The sequence below is a fragment of the Pygocentrus nattereri genome, chromosome 14, assembly GCF_015220715.1.
Source record: "Pygocentrus nattereri isolate fPygNat1 chromosome 14, fPygNat1.pri, whole genome shotgun sequence".
Lineage (NCBI taxonomy): Eukaryota > Metazoa > Chordata > Actinopteri > Characiformes > Serrasalmidae > Pygocentrus > Pygocentrus nattereri.
Genome location: NC_051224.1, coordinates 16,786,542 through 16,810,102, shown reverse-complemented (window position 1 = coordinate 16,810,102; position 23,561 = coordinate 16,786,542). Strand labels below are relative to the sequence as shown.

Below are 23,561 nucleotides of genomic sequence, written 5' to 3'. Positions count from 1 at the left end.
CCTGCTGCCCTTTACATTGTGTATAAATTTCATGATGAAAGGACCAAAGGAAATGACCCAAAATGAATTGGGAAAAAGTCTGGTTCCATTGACTTACATTAAAAGTAAAATATGTTTTTTCCTTCTCCTGTAAACTTATAAATATACAGAAAAACACGTGTGCATTTGTGTATATCTGTACAATATGTATTCAAGTCCTTGATTTAGCTAAGTAACATGCTCTCCTGTGCTTTTTCCCCTCAGCATGTTAATTGGATCAGTGGTGATAAGCCAGTCTCACACTGATGTGCTTTGTGGAAGCCTTTTGTGCTCACAGGGTTTTGCTGGGGATTTTGCTATAGAGAATGAACTGCCAATTAGAACAGCTCCATCGTTCAGATTGCTCTATAACACATACTCCATTCATTGTGTTGTTTTCAGGCACGGCTGGCGGCATTCTGTCCTAAACCAGCACATCCGAATGTTTTTAGACCAGTACAAAGGTTTAATTGGTGATTGCTTCCCCTCCAGTGCCTCATTTTCCAGCAACTAATTATGTGCATACATTTTCTATCAATTACTCTAAGCTTATTTCATCCAAGTGGCAAGCATGCTCATTGTAGGTCCTTGAACTTGCAGGTGTTACAGGTAGATCGATGTTATTAACTGGTGGCCTTACATTTGTATAAACAGTGTGCAGGAGGACTCAATATTTCTTTGACATTCAGTTGCTTCACATAGATACAGTGTATTCTTAGCAAGTCAATAAGAGAAGGCAACAATATTGATGTCTGATGTCAAGCGTATGTTGGATATTGTTTATTGGAAAGACATTTAAGCTGTGTGCCTTTAATTATCAGTGAAGTATCTTAGCTGTATAAATTTCTCACATTATTTACCCCCGATCGTGACTCACAACTCTAGGTTAATTCTCTTCATCTAGAAAAAGCAGAAGTGGTCATGCTGACACATATACCACCAAACCGAAAGTTAGATACGTGCTGAATTAGCAGCACCATAGTGACTCATTAACAACATTGTTTCCATGTGCTGTTTGATCAGAGAGACAAAGCAAAATATAAACATAGAATGACTTTTTAATTGACCATTAGCAAACCCTGGCCCTCTTAGTTACAGTTGCTGTCTAACCAGCAAATATGAAGAAAAAACCCTATTAAGGATGCATCTCAAATCAACCCCTTATTACATAATGTAGGCTAATAAACCACCTGGGTATTCAGTCATTTTAAGAGTGTTCCAGTGTAGAAATTATGGTAGGACAGTGAAACATTCATCCGTAGGCTTCTAAATGCAGGAGCCGAATGTAACCAATTATGTGGATCCCAGAACGCATTACAAACCAAACCACTCAAATCCCGAGCTGCAAACAGCTTCAACATTTCAACCACGGATACACTTTTAGACACACTATAACATTTGAGTTTTCAATGCACTAACTGCTGTCATTTCACTGTTAACTGGACTGCCTGCAAGTTGCTGTCGGAGTCAAGCATATATTAGTCTATTTAATGTGAGACATCACAAATTTCAGAAAGGGTTTTTCTACATATTTGTTTTGTTTTAGTAATTACCCTTCATGGCCTAATTAGGTCATCCACAATTTAATATGTCTGAAATTTAATTTTACGGTGTAAATTTTACGGTGGCGTGGTGGGTAGCGCTGTCGCCTCACAGCAAGGAGGGCCTGGGTTCAATTCCCCTGCCAGGTGACCGGGGTCCTCTCTGTGTGGAGTTTGCATGTTCTCCCCGTGTCTGCGTTGGTTTCCTCCGGGTTGTCCGGTTTCCTCCCACAGTCCAAAGACATGCAATCAGTCCAATTGGACATGCTAAATTGCCCCTAGGTGTGAGTGACTGTCTGTGTCTGTCTGTCTGCCCTGCGATGGACTGGTGACCTGTCCAGGGTGTATCCTGCCTTTCGCCCGAAGACTGCTGGGATAGGCTCCAGCACCCCCCCGCGACCCTGACGGAGAAGCGGCTTAGAAAATGGATGGATGAAATTTAATGTGTCTGATTTAGGGCGCAGCCTCTGTCAGGGGTCGGCAACATGCTGCTCTTTTGCTCCTGTTGCGGCTCCACGGCATAATTAGATTTTTAGGTAAAAAAATAAAATAATCGTCCTTTGCAGTAAAATAAAGCTCTGCTGATTGTTCAAACAGTTTTAGCAATAAATGATTTTAAACACTGGAGTTAATGCAAAACTGCTAATTCACCATTTAACCCTGAAGATTAGCATGCAGACTGCTGGTCACACAGTAACGCAGATAACAATCTCATGTAGCTAGTAGCTTACGAAACGGCAGAGAGAAAGATTTAATCTGAACATCCGTAATTTAGAAACAATTGGACATATTTGTATTTATCACTCCAGCTAGTTTCCTAATATGTTTAATCTGCAGTGAGAAACTGTCAAATGCTAAAAAGTTGCTAACCTGTAGTCGCTCCTCTTTCACCAGTTTCTTGTTTGAGTTCTCCTGTTTCACCTTAAATGGTGTAACAGTTACATTCTGGTGCCTCAGGCACCATTTAAGGTTGAACTGGAAAATTTGAACCTGAAGCTGCAGAACGAGAAGCAACTTCAGCCTCATTAAAAAAACTTTCGTGGAAAAGTTCCCTGCAGGAGATGCGAGTAAAGCGGCTATAGCTGAGCTAAAGCTTAAAGCAGAGCGAGTAAGTCTGCATTTTTTTTATGTATAAGATTTTTTACCCTGTACTAGTACATTAGCACATACTGAGACACATTTACAGCTTATATGTTAAAATGGTGCATATAAGTTAAAATGTTGTGGCTCCCAAGTTGGTTTGATTTTTGTTGAAAGGATAAAATGGTTCTTCTTAACATTTGGGTTGCAAATTTACATATTTCAGCATTTAAAAATGTTAACATTACAAATGTATTTAAACAAATGTTTAAGTGCACTCTCAGCAAAAAAAGGGTTCTACATAGTCTCGTGAAAGTTTCTATAACATAAACAATAGTGTAACACTTATTGGTGCTACATAGAACATTCAACTAAATTTCAATGACCTGTCCTACCAGCCTGAGAATAAAATTCAAGAAGGAACCGTGTTGCAGATTTTGCAAAAATCTCACTAACATGTTTCATAGAAAAAACATGTCTAGTTGTTTTACCCAGTTCTAAAGTGTGTGCATGAAACAGAGTGTCTTGGAAATTGTCCTGCTCTCCATAGCAATGGTATTGTCCTGACCAACTACTGGCTGGCCCTTGCTCTGAGAGGCTGGGGGGGTGTGGCCGTGTGAATGGTCATGCACAGCGGCTCATGGTAGGCACATACCCTACTTAAAAGGACTTGAATGTGTTAAAATGTTGCTGTTTGTTAGTGTAGAGATGTGTTACATGTTATTTTGTGTTAATGTGTGGGTTTAGTTAGTGTGTTTTGTGTTGGTGGTCCATGGTGAAGATGAAACCTGTAGCTGGTGCTGACCTCCCTCAAGAGTTGAGTTCTTTATATACACTTTTCTGCCTTGGTGTTTAATAAAAACACTTCTTGCGATGGAATTATAGACTTCTGACTTCCTCGGTGGTGATGTTACAGTATGTATGTAGAATCTGTATTCAGATAAAAGGTAGATTTTAAGCACTGAGGTTGAAGTTGCAATTAAAGTGTTTTGTGTGGGTGAATTCCTGGTGTTTAATCAAAGTATTAATGAAGATTGTCGTGATTGGCCCCTCCCAGTCATGCATGTGCTCTTGTTTACTTTCCAGTCCTGTCCATGTGCATTTGTGTTTACCTCACTGTCCTGCCCCCTTGTTTCATGACTTCACCCCTGATTGTTTCCACCTGTTTTCCACCTGTGCCTTGCCATCCCTGTGATATATAAGCCCCGTGTTTGCCCTGGTTTGTGTTGGTCTTTGTTTGTGTGTTTGTATGTATTGTTTGATCTGTTTGAAGAGTATTGTTAAAATTCTGTGTTTGTTTCATTATGTCTGTCCCTTCTGCTCTCCATGTTGGCTCACTGAACTTGGACTGTCTTAACTATGACCCTGGATTTACCCCAAATACATCTTGCTTTTCTCTGCACATGCGTCCGCCTCCACATTGCTCCACGTTACAATGATGCAGTCTGTAATGAAGATGTCTATGCTGCATAGAGACCTTGGCTTATATACAACTGGCAAATGCTCAGTTGTTGACAGCAATTCAGGTCAGAGACACCAAATGTAAGATGATAATGATGTTAAGCTTCTAAGAAAAAGCATTCAAGCTTTCCACTTTTAATAACAAAACATTTATTGGTTGATTATAAAAAATCAAAGGTTCAAGCATATTTTAACATGAAAATGAACCAGAAACAGGCATTTTCAGATGTTTTTGCAAAAATCTAATGTTCTCCCAGTACAATCTGGCCATTTCTGCCCCTAATTGCACTTCAGTTTAGTAAACAGATTACATGATCCAGACTACATGTAGTCTGTTACTAGAGTAAACAGGCCTTAAATCATCAGTCAGCCAAACCATCTTCTATCACTGAAAACAACACTTCAGTGGTGGAGCTTAATTAACCAGCAAAAATATATCCACTGTGTCTCACATTCGCCTCACAATCGAACTGATAATCATGATGAAAATGAAAAGCAAAGCTCTTCTAAATGTTAATAATGTTGGTCTTAAGCAATGGAGACGGCGCCACCTTAATATTCATAAAATAAGCCAGAGTAAATGAGCCTGGCTTCAGATGTGTTCCTAACAAAAGACTGCAGATAAATGGCCAAATGAGTTAATTAGAGCCTTGAGTCTCTGCTCATGAAGATGAATGTCACTTTTTCCATTTTTCAAGGCTTCGCCTAATGTCACGTGTGGGGAGTGTGGGTGTGTGTGTGTGAAACTGAGTGAGGCAGATAAGAACAAAAAGAAGAGAGAACGCGAAGTCAATGTACATTTAACAGTGCAAGCGAGAGTGTGGAAGCACTGCTGTGCTTGCTTTTAACAAATGTCACCAAGTGTGAGTGACATTCTGATTCTGGCCCGGTAATAGAAACCTATTTCTCTCTGTGGACAGCGCTGCACTAGTGAGATCAATTGTTATCAGTTTTAATTGTTTTTCGCCAGCAGCAGCCCTCCAGGCAGCACACAGTGCTAAGGAAGTTAATTGCCAGAGAAGGAGAAAGAAACAGCGCAGAAATCTGCATGAAAGACACGGCCCAGCATCAAACAAACACCGTTTCATCCCACGCAGTCAGACAAATGTCAGCTAATGAGCAGCATATCTTCTATTCTTGCTCCTTGTAATGAAGGAAATTCTGAGACATAGAGTTATAGCCCTGCTCAGAAACCTGTGAAATAAGGCTGCGGCAGATTCAAGTGAGTCAGGACATTTTGTGCCTTTTCCAATTAAAAGCTATAATCTCCTAATGAAATGAATTACTAGTGCATTCAGACTCTGGCTGCTTGGCTGCTAACTGCAGGTTTTTGTTTTCATGTGAAAATTCTTCGAGTCCACTAAGCATTTTTAAATATTTTCTCATCTCATAAAAGGCAAAGTTAAACATAGTAGATTTTGCATAGGAGAATCTTAGATGATGAATATTTAACTCTTTACGTTGCTAAAAGGCCCATTTTCATAAAATAAGAGTTTGATGTAGTATGTAATCAGTGAACATTTCAAAATATACCATCCACTTTCCAGTCCACACAGGCTATATCTATATGTCAGCTATGAAACCGCATGTTTTGAATTTATTGTTTTTGTCACAAAATTTTTGGATGGATTAGACCAAAATAGACCCTTTTGTTTTAAATTAGACGCTTTATGTTTGGAGAAAGGAAAACAATGCATTCCAGCATCAAAACCTTGTCCCATCTGTGAAACATGGTGGTGGTAGAATCATGGTTTGGGCCTGTTTTTCTGCATCTGGGCCAGGACGGCTTGCCCTCACTGATGGAACATTGAACTCTGAATTATACCGTTCTACCAAAGAATGGTTAAAGAAGAATAAAGTTAATGTTCTGGAATGGCCAAGTCAAAGTCCTGACCATAATCCTAGAGAGATTTTGTGGAAGGAAGCAGTTAATGGGAGGAAACCCGCCAACATAACCGATTTGAAGCTGTTTTGTAAGGAGGGCTAAAATCCTACCAAGCCGATATGCAGGACTAATCAACAGTTACTGGAAATGCTTAGTTACAGTTATTGCTGCACAAGGGGGTCACACCAGATACTGAATGCAAAGGTTCACATAATTTTGCCATTCACAGGTTTGTAATATTGCATCATTTTCCAATATTCCAAATGACCAAGTCTAATATTTGTTTAATTTGGCTCTTTTTATTTACTATTAGGACTTGCGTAAAAAACAAACTGAAGTTTTGAGTCAAATTTGTGCAGAAATATAGAAAGTTCAAAAGGCTTCACAAACTTTCAAGCACCACTGCATGTAATTTGGGTGAAATATTTGAATGCAACTGACCTACATCAGTTTAGCCCTGCCCAATAACGCAGAATTTACTAACAGTGTTTCATCCCGGACTGCTTTTTAAATGAGGCACATCACAGGGCAGCCAATCAGAACAGAGCTTATTAACATATATTAGTCTTAAAAGCACAGTGACAAAAAACGGCTTTTGTAAGAAATAAACCCACATAAATATGGACACACAAAAAAAATTAAAGAAAATGTGAATATAGACAGTTGAAGGATGATTCATTCCTGATTCATTTAAGAGGGACATTTTAAATAGAAGCCCTTTGCCCGAAAATGGATCTCAGTTGCTGAAGAATGCATTTAGCAGACTATGTTCACCAAGCGCAAGTGGAATTCAATTGTAACTGAGTAGTACAGCACAATATGTCACTCCTTACAATGAAGCCAATTTTTCATGTATTGTGTGCTTTTGCAGCAAGGACATTGTCTGTTTTGCCAGGGCTACACAAGATTTTCAGTAGAATTCACTTCCGATATGCTTGAACCATGCTACTATTTATTCTTCCACATCTCAGCCTCCTACTTCAAGGCTAGCTAAGGCCCTCCACCATGTTCTTATGACAAGACAGCTTATAATACATTATGAATTTGTTCTAGAGTGCAGCTTTAAGGCACCTTAAGGCAGATAAAATGTATGAACCTTGCCTGAGGCCTGGATAAACTGAACTTATTTCACTAGAGTGTCCTGGAGGTGATTTTGAGAGACGTTTTTTGCCAAAGAACACAGATACAGGCTATGTTCAAACAGCCTGCAAGCAATGTCTATCAAGACGTAGTCTCATAAGAATAGATGAGAAAAGAGAGTTTTCTTCAAGGCCAGACGGTGTACTTGGAAAGATTCTGAACTTAACCTGACCTAAACTCCAAAGTACAGTAGGTAACATTGGACCTGTAGTGGTTCAACAATGTTGGAAAGTATTTACTCCCATTTGCATTGGCTGTCAGAAAGCTAACAGCAAAGAAAGCATCAACAGAGGGCTACTGTACCCCCCAAACAAGTTACGATAATGTAGATCTAATCATGTAAGCTAGAAAATCACTTTTTTTCACTGCTTTTGCATTAACCAGCTAACAGACTGTGAAGAAATGAAGTAAAACATTTATCATCATCTTTCCACAATTCCTCCCACCTTCAAGATTATAAAAGGGGATTTTTTCAAGTCTTTAAATAAGAAAATATCACTGTAGAGATTGCTACAGCACCACTAGGAGGCAAGTTGACATATTAGTGACATAAGTATGTGATTAATATCTTTATTTTGGCTGACATGCTTCTTTAACATTCCATTAACTAGCCGTAGTATAAGTACATAGTTACGCTATGCTGTCCTGTGAAGGACTGGTAGCCTGTCCAGGGTGTTTTCTGCCTTCTGCCCTTTGAGTGCTTGGATAGGCTCCAGCTCACTTCATGACCCAGGAGCATAAGTGGCTTAGATGATGAGTGAGAGATGAGTTATGCTGTGCATCTTATTAGCACAAGTGAAACATTAGCATTATGCAGCCAATGCAAACAATATTCCAACCTGCAGCTCCCAGAGGGAGCACTGCAGGAAATGAAGTGCCAGCATGCTTCTGTCTGCTGAGCTTTATCATACAGCAAACTCTGCAAGTGTCAGATATTTCTGCTGCTGCCTTTATGGTGACAAGATTGAAGATCAGAATCACCCTAATTAGCTGTTTGCACACATACATTTTATATCATTATGAGACTAGTAATGGACTGACATGCTGTATCGGTGCATCCTGACCTTTACACAACATGTATTATACTACATTGCCAACATTTTGCTGATGTCGGAACAAAACTTCATATCTCCAAAATAATAACTTTACAGGAGAAGGAAAAAACCTACTTCACTTTTAATGTACACATTCTCAAAAGGAAGCAGTAGTGCTGAATCTGAGTTTAAATCTGCTTCGACAAAGAAAGAAAACAATCTGCGACGTTTCATATGACAGAATATGGCAGTTTCAGGAAAACAGGTACACGGTAAGTTGGGAATTAAGAGAGTTGAAGTTTTTAGGAAGCAAGAATGAAAATCTCTCTGAACTAACTGGGTTTAATAAAGCAGTGGCAGGCCTCCTCCTGCAGGATTTGCTTCTAACCCTAATCTAATACTCTCATATTTACTACAATGTGGCTCCTCAGTGGTTTAATGAGCTCAGGTAGGTGTGCTTGTGTAGGACTGGGCATGAAAGCATGCATACCCTGTGGCACTGCAGGAGGAGGATTGCCTATTCCTGTCCTAAAGGAACTGTTTCAACTCCAAATCTTTTATTTTATTTTATAACCCCCCCACACACACACTTTTCAGGCCCTTGCATCTTGGAACTCTTAAAATGTATGTCAGCTTTGCGCCAGATCTGCATTTCTCGGATTAAAGTAACTGAGAAACTTGGAATGCTTTAAGAAATATTGCCTGGATATACCAGGATAATTTTAGATGGCCTAGAATGGTATAAGCATAAGTACAGAGTGAGAAAGTTTCATAAATCTTACTTTGTTCTTACAAATTGCAGTTCCCAGGATACATACAGGGGCATCTATTCACAAGTGTCATGTTTATGAGAGCTTAAGGCCCATGTACTACATTTTTCTTCTGTTATTTTCCCCCTGATGCCCACTTATATCTTTTGTGTGGTTTTATGTACCAAAAGCAGACATGATTCATTTTTACTTGACCATTTCCAACCTCTCCTTATCCTTGAACATAAATCATACTCTTTCTGTTACTGTCCCTTTAAGATTCATATATTATGAGTGTTGTGAGTGGCTGCTCAGGATTGTGCTTCAAAAAGCAGTCCAGACAGAATTACTAATATAAGACCTTCAGTGTTAAGAGTCAGTCTAGACTGCTGTAGACAGGATGTGGGATATAAATGTGTACAATGTACAAAATGTAGAAACAAACCTTTCTTTTTAATAAATTCCTTTTAAATCAAGTGGGCCCTTTAAACATCCTCAACAAAAATCCTTATTAAATTATTAAAGATGTTCTTTTCATCATCAAAACTTCGTTTTCTTATTTCTGTCTTTTCTTGTGTTAGTTCATATCCTATCTAGAGATCAGGCAAATATAGGCACAACATATTTATTATTATTATTATTATTACTATTATTATTATTATTATTAGTGCCTTTAAGTCAGTTCTGTCTCCTGGCAACCAGGTGGATAGTGTTTCTCCAGGATATCTTGTCTTTTCTTTTGGTTCTTGGTGCTTCTTAATGGCTTGTTAAGAATATCTCCAGTTGTGTCCATCTGTTTTGTTGCTGGCTGTCCACTTCCTCGTTAATCTCTTCTTTCTTTTACATTGAATTGGTTCTTCTCATAATGTGTCCAAAATAGTCTCCGCCACAGATTCTTTGCCCCAGGTGTGGTGCCATACCTCCAAATGCAGTGGGGCAAGATCCACTGGTGCTTAACAAAAAAACAAAGTGTGCTGGTGTAGCTGCAGCTGACTGACAGACCAAACTGGCCCAGTTTGAGCCCACACATTCACTGGGTTCCAAAAAATTAAGATAGCTCTTATTGCTCAGCTTGGTGTCTGTCTACAGGAAAACCCATGTGCATTAATTAAAAAATAATAAATGAATAAATAATTGTGTTTTTGGTAAAATTGTTCCCCACCATACCCCTTTCCCATTTTATGTTAGGCAAAGGCCCCACCCCCCAGCTGAAGTGGAAATTTTGATTGATTGGATGTATGACTCCATCTGTTCAGCCTATAAGTCAGCAGTCCATACAGTTTGGAGATGATTTTTTTCAATGTAAGGATACTGAGCACAATCAAACTGTGGTGGGGCATCACCCCAGTCCTTTGAAAAGTGATTGGTCAAATGCCTGGTTGCCCCTGTGCTTCTACAAGCCATGCTCTGCCCACAGAGACACAGCACGTCTTCGCCCACAACGCTCGACACAACTAGGATTTTGTCAGGTGCGTTCTGATTGGCTATTACGAGGCCTTATACATACACTTCTTATGATTCAGACAGAAAACTTTGTTTTCCTGCTAAGTTATTATTAATTATTATTAAGGCTAAAACATGATATATCCATAGGTTTTTTTACAAAGGCCTCCCATTCCCTTGGGCTGTGGTTGGTCGTTTGACATGTCAAATGGCCTCTTCCTGATAAAGCAGGTATGTGACCATGTGGCAGTGAAAAGCACCAGCACTTTAGTTTTCTGGGCCGTGAGTCAGAGGTGATGCTGGATTTGGTCAGCGACCTATTTTTCTGCCATCCAATGAAAATCTTTTCACCAAGTTCAAAAGCATATTTTTTTTCCCTTTCTCACTTTTTTATTGCCCTCCACATCCACAAAGAGCAAAGAAAAACCATAACCTGGACAGTTCATTACATTTGAAGACCTTTCCAGTTCTTCATCCTTGTTTTGCCAATCTATCTTGGATCCTTTGTTGTTCATAATTGTTCCAAATAGGCAAAAGCTGTCCATCTTCATCGACAGTGGTAAAGTTAGCAGTCTTTACCTTTCCCATTCCTGTCGGTTTCCTCATAGTGAGCTGAAGTCCCAACTTTTCACGTACATAATTTACTCAGATCAAATGTGCCACTGTGGTTTTTTCTTCGTTCACAAACCTTAAAAAACAATAAAGTACTATGTATTGTAAAAATATTGCAATATTATAATTTTTACTGTATCGCCCATCCCCATATGCTTGTATCATTCCTTAAACCTGGCCTACCAGTAACCTGGATGGTATTCAGATGTGTGAATGCAGCTACAGTTGGACAATTAATCAAGGAGAAGTATTGCTTGAAGGCGGCAGTCAGATCAGATGTATTACCCACATGGAATGTTTAGTCCACACATATAGTCCTATCTCAATTACAATGCACGACAGATGCAGTGACATCAGTGAATTATTGACTTGTTACATATTTACATAAGAAAACATAGCAGTGCATGTGCATACACCTCCTAAAGCCAGTGAAGCGCTTCTCCTGGGTCAAGAGGACAGAGTTAAGTGCTACGAGAACAGTCATTGGCACAGTAGAAGGCTACTCGTTCTTGTATTGTTGAGAAATAAGATTTTTTGGTCATGCATTATTAAGACCCTTTAACCCACGAGCTCTGAGTTGGAGAGCATGTGCAGTTTGGATGAATGCTAGCATGCTCCTGTTGTATCTGTATGGCATGATTAACTATCCTAGCAGCTGCAGCAGATTCAGGTTTTAGAAGTGAAATTCAAAATTAAGAGCGTGAAACTCAGACATTCATTCAATTTTGTACAACTACAGCTTGTCTAGCAATGAAGCACTGTGTGTGTGTGTGTGTGTGTGTGTGTGTGTGTGAGTGCGCGCTGTGGTATTGTTGTCATGACAACAAGTCCACTGTCCTATTGCTGCTTTTGTTATAACTGCCATTGTGACCAAGGATGTAACAAAAATGCATGAACGAATATGATACCATGGTCAGTTTTAAACAAACTTCAAAAAATGTTTAAATAAAGCTGTGAATTAGGAAGTGAACGGTGATCAAAAATAATTTACATCATTTGGATAAACTGTGGGATCTACACTACAAGTTAAGAAGAAGCAGCTATGGTGTGTATGCTTTGTACAGTTCAATCTCCATATATAGCGCTGTGCGAGCATCAGAGACCAACCTTCATTTACTTAAGTTCCAGCCAAAACTGTCACTTTGTAGAAATATGTTTGAGAAAATCACACAGAAGCCACAGAAATGAATTCTAACATCACATTTCTCAGTATTATCATGTCCAGCCTTTGCTTTCTATTCTTCACTGCAAAAAATATGTTGCAAAAAAGTATGTTGTCAGTTAAAACGATGTTAAATCTATTTGAAAATTCCAATATTAAAATCCAGTAACCTGCAAGCTTATTTTAAGATTATTTAAGTTATTGGCAAACATTTTTTTTACTGGTTTTAAGTTATTTTATTATTGATTTATTTATTTACTTACTGGGGTCTGTGGGACCCGTTTCCAATGTTTACCAAAAGAAAAAAAATGATGTGATTTAGTATTAGTCTGCCTTTGCTCATTTTCTGTGAAGAACATATAAAATAACACATTTTCAGTGACTTCACTCTGTTCACCCCCTACATGGGTGGACAACATGGTCAGGCTGCTGACTGGCTACAGCTGCTAAAGGAGAACCCTACGCTGGACACTTGTGCTAATTTAAACATCTGCCGTTTTTACATAAATTGTTATGCCTGTAATGATTTAATAAAACAATAATGCAGTGGGTCCCCCAGACTACTGAGTAACAAAAACCGTCAACAACACACGAGGGTTAGGTAAAATTATCTCACTATATTGGCAGATAATTTTGCTTGTTTTAGGAAATGTGTTTGCAAGCTAAATTAAGTGTATTAGTATAGTGAGATAATTTACTTAAAACAGCGAAATAAACTTATAATAATTGGTGCCCAATCATCCCAAACATAGACATATTAGTTATGTAGACTAGAATTAAGTTAATTTCACTTGACAAGATGCTGTGTCTTGCAGTGTTTTTGGAAGATTTACTTTCAGTTTTCCTAAGAAATCTGCAAGGATGTTTTTCCACACCTCTAAAGCTCAGTCTCAGTTGGTTGCATTTTCTGCTTCTCACAATCCAACATCTGTCTGATTTTGAAGATTTAATGAAGAGTGGTCTCTGACCTCAGCATAACACTGTATGCATATCTCTGTACAGCAGATTCTTGTATTTTTTGATGTCCCAAGTCTATCAGTATCTATAAGGGACAAAGCATCTGCTTAATTCTCTTCTCCTCTTCTCATTTCTTTCCATCAGTACTGCTGAGCCACACTGAGCTTGTGTTACTTCCTAGTTTTCTGGTATTTCCTTTCACAGACAGAGCTCAGTTAGCCAAGCCTGTGGTTGGACACCGCAGTTCTGGCCATGCTGGAGGTCAGTCCAATGGATATGGAGAAAAGTCCAGTGTCCGTGCTGCCAAAACAGCCCTGCATTGGGGGGGTGGCTTCTGTAGCTTTTGGGGGATAGTATGTCTTTAGGTCCTGATCCAGCTGATCGGCACCCAGAAGGCCTCCCTTTCCAGTCGCTCGAGAATGCCCCGCAGTTCAGCACAGGCACTGGCAGAATCTTCCTTAATCAGGACCCGGTCCACCAGGTGACCGTACTGCTGCTCAATCTGTTGGGCTGACTGGCGCATTTCCTGCAGCTCCTCCTCCTGAAAAACACAGAGACATGAAAAGGGAATTTCACAGATTTTTCAAATTGTCAGATTTTTTTGTTTTATCTGAAGTCATTTTAGAGAACAAGAATTCTGTTAGAGAAGCAGAATTGTTCACAATGGTAGTGATAGGAACCAGACATCTGAAGAGTGTAACACCTCTAAAAGCTCCCACACAGAAAATTCCATTAGACAAAATGGCTGTGAATTTACTGATGTCTGAGTCGTTGTTTCACGATAGTTTTGATAAGCTTTTGGCTTTAAATGGAATTTGAAAGTACTTTAATAGCACAGAGGTACATGCAAAAGTTATGCTCTCAGATTTATTACTATTTTATCATTATGAAAATTAAATATAAAAGCTCAGAAGACATGTGTGGCTTCACTGCTGAATTTGGATAGTAAATAAAATGGTTATATTTGTGTTGTAGATGTTTTGACCCCTGGTTCCAAACCCCACCACTGTAAAGAAAGTGTAAAGTCATTTTCACATCAAACCACTCTGTAAATATCTAAATAATTTTAGATAAAAATGAATATTTTATGTAAAACAATAGGCTACATTTGCTAATGATAACTCTTAAACCTCTTTAAATGTCTGAAGGATGTAGGTTTTTAAAACTGCCCATTTGCTTGAAATAGACAACTGCCATCTTATGTTTTTGTGGTGCTGTCCCACAGTTTGTTGTTGGGGAAGGGGTGGGGGTGGGGTGGGGGCGGGATGGTCAAAGCGAAGATTATGTTGCAGTGCATGCTGGTGATCATTTCTGGATGTGATTGTGTCATGGGCCTGACTTGGCCAACGGGCCTTGTGACATATTGGATCTATAACATTTGATAACATAATGTCATTTTTTCATTTGTGTATTTTCAAACGTGAATAGATTTAATCAATTACAATAATTAATAATTATTATATTATAATTATTATAATCATTATAATATTCATTCATTTTTGGGCCAAAATTAAAATGCATCAACAGATGTAAAAGTCCAGCCCCTAAAAAAGTAAAACAAACAACAACAACAAAAAAAACAAATGGGTTGTTTTTATTGACCATATTTCACTGCTGTCCAGTGACGTTTATTTTTTTTTAATATTTCTGATTTGTACCAAAATAATCAAACAAAATATAAACAAATCAAATTACTGTAAAATCTGACATGATGCATTTATTCATGATTCATTTTCTAAAGACACATTTACAGCCCCAGTCCAAGCAGGGGAAACACTGAACAAATGCTCAGGACTCACAGTAATTCTGCCATGCTCTCCCCCTGCTGGTGAAGTGGCAGCACTACGGCGCCTGCGACTCTCAGGGATCCGAGGTTTCACAAAGACTACATAGGGCTTGAACTCACCAGTCCGCAGGGTGTGCAATGCCTAGAAAAGCACAAGAGGATTTTATCAACTCGAGCCAACTGTTGTTATAAAGCACATTTTACAACAGATGTTGAGCTAAAGAAGCTTTCCAGAAATGTGGGTAAAAAACCCCTAATGAGTGTCACCCAGGACGACAGCAGGTGAAAAAAACACCTGAGCATGAGAAAGAAACACTAAGAGAAACTAAGTCTCTAAAACACGAGGAACAAACTCTGAGGGGAACATAGACTCAAAGGGAGAAAGTGCCCAAGAGCAAGAGGAACAAACTCTGAAAGGAACCTAGACTCAAAAAGAAAAACACCTTAAAGAGGAACCAAGGCCCAATCCCATTTCACCCCTCACCTCTACCACTTTGCCCTTAGCCCTCCTTTTGCGCGTTCACATCAAGAGGAGAGGTGTCCTGATTTGTATTGAGATAGAGGGGTAGGGCGAAGTGTTCAGGGCTAAACGGCCCTCCAAACAGAAGTTTTTCAGAGAAACACTCCAAATGGAGTGTTATGAGAAAAAAAGAAAAACCAGTCAGATGGCTGCACAAAAGACCAAAGAAACCCACAAATGTATGTTTCCCTTAAAAATAAGACCTTATGGTGATGTTGTTTCAATGCATTGTCTTTATTACAAGCATGAAAAGTCGCTAATATGCGAATGTCTCGGTAGCTAGCTAGCTAAATTTCTCGTTCCACCTTAAATAGTCCAACAGTTCTAAGGTCTGAATTGCCAGAATGTAACCGCTGTTCTATTTAAGGTGGAACAGGAAACTTCTAAGGAGAAGCTGGTGAATAACTGACTTCAGCTTCATATCACTGAAGAACTAGGAGTGGGCGATAAATAATAATTGTCACCCCCCCTTTGAAAGCATATGATGCCCTAAATGGAACTAAAGCCCAGCAGTGAGGAGCTGAACTTGACCCTCCTCTGCTATCACTGCAGACTGTCAGGGTCACCTGCAGAGCGGCGCTAGTAACCTGTTAATAAAGTAATATTCTTTATTTGATGGGAAGATTTCAACCACCACTGCTTGCAACTCAAAAACGTCTCAAAGAACATGAGGAACAGACTCTGAAAGGAACCAAGACTCACAATTGAAACATGTAAAAGCATGAGGAGGAACCACTGTGAAGAACCTACATTCAAAAGGCGAACTCACTAAGAACATAACGCAGAACCACAGAGAGGAACCAAAGACTAAAAACGAAAAAGTCCCAGGAAATATGAGAAACAAACACAGAGGAACCAAGACTGAGAGGAATAACTTACTCTAACTGCAGAACTGTCCAGCACAGGTACAATCACAGACACACTTTACAGAGGCAGGCTGAAAAGAGAGGTCCTCAGACACTACAGCAGGCAGGATGTGTTAGACGTGTATTCCCTCTTGAACAAATGCTTATGCTTAAACTCTGTTTGAAATCACGTTGTATTAATATGCCTATTACTATAATTATTTTCCTCTAATCTAATATTTAACATGAGAAGCTCATAAAGATAATCGTGGTGGTTCATGGCTGCCTGGTGATGTTTTTAAAAGTCCTCTGTTCACTCTGAAGTGTGCTGTTTGCCTGTTTGGTCTCAAGGGCTCATTTACAATGAAAACTCCATTTTTGCACATGTGAAGTGCTTTTCTTTTCTCTGCTCTCTGGCTGCTGTGAAATATGCTAGTTAGATGCACACAATACAAGTGAAGCACTAGGGGGCAGCAGATTTACATTTTAAGTGTTATATGAAATGAAATGTTCCCTCTTAAAGTTGCAGTTTTCTTTCCTTGCAAGTACTGAGGCCTGCTCTAGCTGTGCATACAAATAGGATTATCTTAGAAAGACTGATCAGTCTGTTGTTTAGCCACCAGAAGAAAGATGTCATCCAACAATCAAGTGGCAAGAAGAAGCAATTCCAAAGGTTACAACAATGAGCGCCACCTTAAAACGTTGCTAGATGTTGCCTGTTGTTGCTGAGATGGTTTTCAGGGTTCTCTTTTAGAAGCAAAGTAGAAGGTCTGGTTTACGGTTTGGCCTCAAACATCCTCCATACCTCAGGCTGCACGTCCACCAGACACATCTTGTTCTTGGCTTGAACAGAGCGGATTGCCTCTATACTGGTGCCGTACTGGTTCTCCTTGTACTCTCCGTACTCAATGAACCTGCGCAGCAGGAGACAGCAGAGCATAGAAATACGTTTATGATGAAAACATATGTTCTCCTCATTTACACTGTCCTAGAATAATCTTCCATTTGTTCTGTTCTAGAAGGTTCTCCACCATAATACTGTTCTAGAATGTGCAACGTTCTTACATATTTTCCCCAAACACAGTTCTAACATAGTCTGTACATCCCTCATGAGGATTATCCTTCATACTTTGTTCTAGAATATTATCCCAATCTGCCCATACACACTGTTCTAGAATGTTCTTCCCTATTTACACCCTTCCACAATGTTTTCCAAATTCACATTGTTCTAATATACATCCCATACACACTTCTAAAATAGTCTCTGCTAAAATAATCATTGCTGCTGAGGGGTTCCCCTCCATCCATTGTTCTAGAATCTCATCCCATTCAAAGGTCTTCCCATTCTCTTCCTTTATGCAGTTTTAGGATGTTCTTCCCATTCACGTTGTTCTAGAATGTACACTGTATTAAAACAATCTCCCAATTTGTTCTCCATTCACACTGCTCTGGAAAGTTTTTCCCAATCACACTGTTCTAGAATGTTCTCCCTCATTCACACTGTTTTCAAATGTTCTCCTCTGTTCACTGTTCTAAAACACTCTCCCTATTTCTGCTGAGGGTTCTCCTCCATCACTTGTTATAGAATGTTATTCCCATTCCCAATAATCTCCCTAAAATGTTTTCTTCTTCACACAGTTCTAGAACGTTCTCCTCATTCATGCTTTTTTGGAATGTTCTCCCTCGTTCACACTGTTCTGGAATGTTGTCCTACATTCACTGTTCTTACACGATCTTTCCATTCACATGGCTCTAAAATGTTCTCCCTTTCTAGAACATTTTTCTCTACTTCTCATTTTTCTAGAATGGTCTCCTCTATCACACAGCTCTAGAATGGTCTCCTCATTCATACATTTCTGGAATGTTCTCCTCCATTCAATGTTTTGGCATGTTTTCCCCATTCACAATTCTAAAATGTTCTCCCCACTCATGCTTCTTCTAGAATGTTCTCTCCAGTTCACAGCTTTCTAGAATGTTCTTCCCATTCACAAAGCTCTGAAGTGTTCCTCCTTCACACTATGCTAGAATGTTCTTCTCCATTGAATATTCTAGAATATTCTCCTTATTCACACTTTTCTAGTGTTTTCTCTCCCATTCACACTATTCATGGATCTTCTTCTGTCTCATAATGTTCTAGAATATTTCCCCCATTCACAGTGTTTGTAAATGTCCTCCCTCCATTCACACTGTTCACTTGGCTTGTCTTCTTATTGGGAAGAGCGTATAATCAGCAGTCAACATCAGAATGCCGGTGTCAGCATGTCACAGCCTTAAGGGTCAGATACATCAGTGGAATATTAATCTATTGTTAGCGTTAAAACTGTTTCAAGCAAGAGCAACCAGTGATGAACTGGATTGAGTACATCATTCTCATCATTCTCATCATCATTACTGAGACAGTAAGTGATCACCACAGAGAGGTGACAGTTTTGGGTCACTACATAGGAAAATTTTACATCCACAATAAAAGTATGCTTATTAACTTATTATATTCGAATTGTTGTTACTTAACTGTGATTATGAGCCATATGGTTATGTCTAAGGAAAATCAGCTTATTGGACTGAGGCTTAAATGTGAACTTCCCACAAATCACTGTTCTGTGTGAGCCCATTTTCTGCTTCAGCTGGCTGATGTGCACTTTTACTCAGAAAATCAATGCCAAACCATCAGAGCAGAACCGACTTAATCCTTTAGCGCTCAAAAGCTCACAGCTGTGCTCTCTCACTCACTTGTTGTTCTGGGCGTCAGCATCAAAGGCCTGCTTGGTGACAAAGTGGTACTCCACACCCTCCTTCTCGTGGCTTTTCTTAGGCCGTGTGGTGTCTTTAGAAAGGTTAGAAGGGAGAGACATTTACAGCCTAATTCAATAAATGCCTCTGCAAAGCTGTTTTTCCTCTAGAAACGGCATGTAGGGTGAGACAGACGCAATGTGCTGTGTCTTAATCACTGTCCCTTTGCTATGCAGTGCACAAGGAACCCTTAGGGTTTCTTGGCCTACAGAGAAGGTGTACAGCTAAACCTACATGCCTGGTAAAGGTTAACATGTTATATGATAACATCTGATACAAGTTATAAATAAAACATGTGGAATATCTATTTTAATGTCTTCATTTAATCAGGAAATATGTTCGTTTTCCAAAATGTGCACTTAAATTAGCTTAGCGGTAGCATACCACGAAATTCTAACTCAAAATTTTTAACATTTATATCTTGAACTAAAGGCCTAGCTTTAATAGGCAAGGTTTGCCACTAATGGATATATTTACACTGACATGCCAAAAGCCATGCATGTATATATTATGAGATGTTATCTTGTGAATGAGGTTAAACGCTGGCCAGCATGCTAGAAGACTGGCAACATGTAGTGTGGTCCAATGAGTCATACCAGTGAGTGCCCATGCCCATGAAGCCATGGACCCCAGTCATCAACAAGACATTGTGCAGGCTGGTGGTGGTTCCACATACTGGTGTGGGATGTGTTCTCATGGCATGGGTTGGGTACACTGGTCCACCTAAAAATGTCACTGACCAGTGACTGTTACGTTTTACTGCTTGGTGACCATTTGCAGCCCTTCATGGACTTCATGTTCCCTCATGATATTCCAGCAGAATAATGCACTGTGCAATCAGGCCCAAGGTGTCCAGAACTGGTTTGAAGAGCATTCTGGAGAGTTATGACTAATGGTGTGGCCTGCATGTTCGACATTCGCTGGGCTGGAGGGGGTCCTACATGATACTAGTTCCAGTCCCATGACTTTTGGCATGTCAGTGTATATAACTTGTGTAGGAAGATCATAAACTGTGGCAACCTTATGAAGGATGTAGAACATGTTACTTTAGATGATGTCCTTGCAGGAATATTTGGGCAGGAAATCAGTTTACATGTTGCTGCTTTTGGAACAAATCATTTTCAAAATAATTTTTCAGTTTTAACTAATTTGAAAGTGCCTTTAAATCGTGTGTAAATTTCATGATGAATGGACTAAAAGAAACAGCCCAAATTGACTTTCCTTCTCCTGTAAGGTTACCTGTAAAGGTGCATCGTTAGCACTTATGAATAAAAAAAAAAGGTAAATGTGGAGGACGTGACGATGTGGAGGGACTTACGGGGGACGGCCACGGCGTAGCGATGGGGGTTTTCTGCTATTACTTTCTGCTTCAGCTCATTGATGCGTGCTCCGAGAGAACCTGCAAGATAAACCCAACATCAGTCATTCAGCGCAGAGCGTATGAGCCATAACTTTTTCAGAATATGACTGCCTAGTGATATCGGCCTTAAATATGAATTCATTGCCTTAGTCCTTGTTCTACCCACATAAAACATACTGCGAAGCAGATTTACAGCAGTGTGATTTATTCACTACCACTAGGGGTCAGTATCACCACTTGAAATTTGAATGTGAGTCTAAAATGGGCCACTAAGATTTGCAGATACAAGAATGAAGAGCCTATTTTGATTTGATGTACTTATATACGGCGCAGGAAATAGTTATGATTCTTTTATTCTTTACAGAGCCTTTTAAAGGGGATGTTGATTGTTGTCCCAGCATGGTACACATATCTATTACTGTTGAAATATGTAGATTAAACCGAGCAAAATACTTTCTTTGTTATTAAAAATAGACAAAATTCCTCTACAAGTACACTCTAAAAAGATGGTTCCTCAAAGGTTCTTTAATAAAGAAAGTGGTTCTGTATAGAACCATGATGTAACGCCGGGGAGCAAGGAGGCGGACACATACGCTGAGAAAAGCGACTTTGATTGAGGGCAAGTCCAGGGTCGTGGTCATGACAGTCCAGATTCATAGAGCTAATGCGAAGAGATCAGGGTGCAGACATGATAAACAAACACAGAACCTCAAACAAGAACCAAACAACACAAGAATACAATACATCCAAACATCTCAAACAAAGACCTACAAACACACCGGGGAAAACAGGGCTTAAATACATGAGGGTAAATGAGGGACAGGTGGAAATACAGGTGGAGACAATCAAGGGTGGAGTCACGAAACAAGAGGGCAGGACTGAAAACCAAAACAAAAGCACATGGACAGGACTGGGAAGTAAAGAGAACAGGAGCACATGGACAGGACTGGGAGGGGCCAATCGTGACATATGAACACTCAAACAACCCATTGCATGCTTTAATGGTTCTTTGCATGATCAGCTGGTTCTTCAGCTTGATGGAGAATGTGCTAAAACGGTCCTATATAGAACATCTTTGAAAATGGTTCTAAATAGCACCAAAGAAGAGTTCTGCTATAGTTATGATATCAAGCTTATAACAATAGCAGAACCCTTTTTGGCGCAGCATAGAACCTTTTGCAACATTGAGTGTTCATGGTTCTATATAGAACCACTTTGTTTATTAAAGAACCCATGAAGAACTTTCTCTTTTCAGTGCGTAGGCTGTTATTGTACCTGTGGCATCAAACAGTTTCTCTCTAACTCGTCCACTGTGTGTGGAACAGCAAGCTAAATATCTAATTTTACTCAGTTATATCCTTCAGCCATTCCAGCTTCATTTTACCCAGTAGAAAACCTTTCAGATTTTAATAAGCAACCATGTGACATTATCACAGTATGATAACAAGCACCTACATGTAGATAGATTTTGTCTGTTTGTAATGTTTTCTATAATAAACAATTTCCATTTGCCCCCCACCCCCCCCACCCCCCCCCCCTCCCCCCTCCCCCCTCCCCAACTAAAATGACAATGTCTGATTTCCATTTTATGTTGTAAAGCATCAATGTTCACTTTAACCAAGTCTATAAAGTCCTTAACATCTAAAAAAGGAAAACATGGAGCATTGAATACTCACTTTTTTGATGCCTTATTTCTAGGGGTGCCCAGTCCTGGAGATCTACCACCCTGTAGAGTTCAGGGCTATACATCTGGCTGTCATATTCAGCTGCTCCTGAAAACTTTCCTCAGCTGGATCAGGTGTGTCAGATCAGGGTTGAAACTAAACAGTGCAGGATGGTAGTTCTCCAGAACCAGGGCTGGGGACCCCCTGCCTTATTCAAATACTCAAATAAGTAAGCAAATGCTATGACGAGTTCAGATATGCCTATAACAAAAGAACTACACCCTACACCATGAGGGGCATGGTGCTTTTCCAGAGACCTAGGGGAAACACTGCATTTAATAGAGTTTAATAGTATTAGACATGTACACTACAAGTCTTCAGTCAGGGTTCCATTTAGAATAATAATACTGTTACTTCTACTTAAGGATATTTGTGAGGACAGTGGCGGTTGGAGGGGGGGTGTCTGTGGGGATTAATTTTTTGTAGAAAAGATTTAATTTATCTATCGCTATTGCTGCCCTGCAATGGACTGGTGACCTGTCCAGGGTATGTCCGCCCGATGACAGCTGGGATAGGCTCCAGCACCCACCCACCCCCGTGACCCTGAGGGAGAAGCGGCTTAGTAAATATATGTGTGTGTGTGTGTGTGTGAGTGAGTGTGTGTGTATTGCTATTGCTATGAGACAAAAAGCAAAAAGCATACAGCTTTGAGTAGCAGAGTGGCTCACAGCAAGAAAGCATAACCTACCAATGAAACAGGGACAAGCTTTTTTTAAAGCTTCATGTTCTATAAATAAACCGATGTTCATAGCTAATCATAAGTGCTCCTTAAGGCCACTTTTCTAACATACTGCTGAGTAATTTATGCCATTCTGTATCAGTAAGACGGCAGATGCACTCACACCTGCACACCCAGTCAAACTGCTTTATATGATTAAACAACACAGTAATACTGTAACACTCAGGCTGGTGTTGGTATCAATACTAGACTCAAGACCAACTGTCTCAGTCTTATTTCAGTCATGTCTCAGGGTCAGGGTTAGGGGGCTCGCAAATTGTTCTTAAAACACATCAGGTGTGATGCCTCAGTCTGAGTTAACTGGAAACAGAACTCTTTTTTAATCCTCATTGAAAATCTAAAAACCATCGAGCAGAAGGAAGCAGTCCTTTCTCTACATGTTTAAATCAAATCTGTTCACTGCAGGTTTAGAATCTAAATGATCTTTTCATGAGGACTTAACTGGGTTTCATATATTTAAATTCAGACACCAGAATGTTACTATTACTGTTTTCATTTAATAATAATGATGAGAAAAAGGGACAAAGAAGAAGCTCATCATCATTTGCTTCCAAAAGTTAGAATGCTAAGTTGGACTAAGACGATAATATATAATATAATGATAAGTAATAATATTTATATATTTTTTGGCTGTGTGCTGTTTAATGTTATAATTTATATTACTTTTTAATAAACTTGAATATAATTCAATTAATATAATTTAATCTACTTAATA

General features: G+C 39.4%; 1 protein-coding gene across 2 annotated transcripts in view; it reads right to left on the bottom strand.

Moving 5' to 3' along the window:
* Positions 1 to 12,475: 12,475 nt before the first annotated feature.
* Positions 12,476 to 23,561, bottom strand: part of mpp3a (membrane protein, palmitoylated 3a (MAGUK p55 subfamily member 3)) — a 42,988-nt gene continuing 31,902 nt past the window's right edge. For both annotated transcript variants that reach the window (XM_017682840.2, XM_017682841.2), the window contains 5 exons: positions 20,342 to 20,422; positions 18,964 to 19,057; positions 17,039 to 17,147; positions 14,882 to 15,010; positions 12,476 to 13,623 (listed from right to left, as the gene is read on the bottom strand). In XM_017682840.2, the coding sequence (XP_017538329.1) occupies positions 13,444 to 13,623; positions 14,882 to 15,010; positions 17,039 to 17,147; positions 18,964 to 19,057; positions 20,342 to 20,422 (593 nt within the window). In that variant the 3' untranslated portion in view covers positions 12,476 to 13,443. The remainder of the gene's footprint in view (positions 13,624 to 14,881; positions 15,011 to 17,038; positions 17,148 to 18,963; positions 19,058 to 20,341; positions 20,423 to 23,561) is intronic.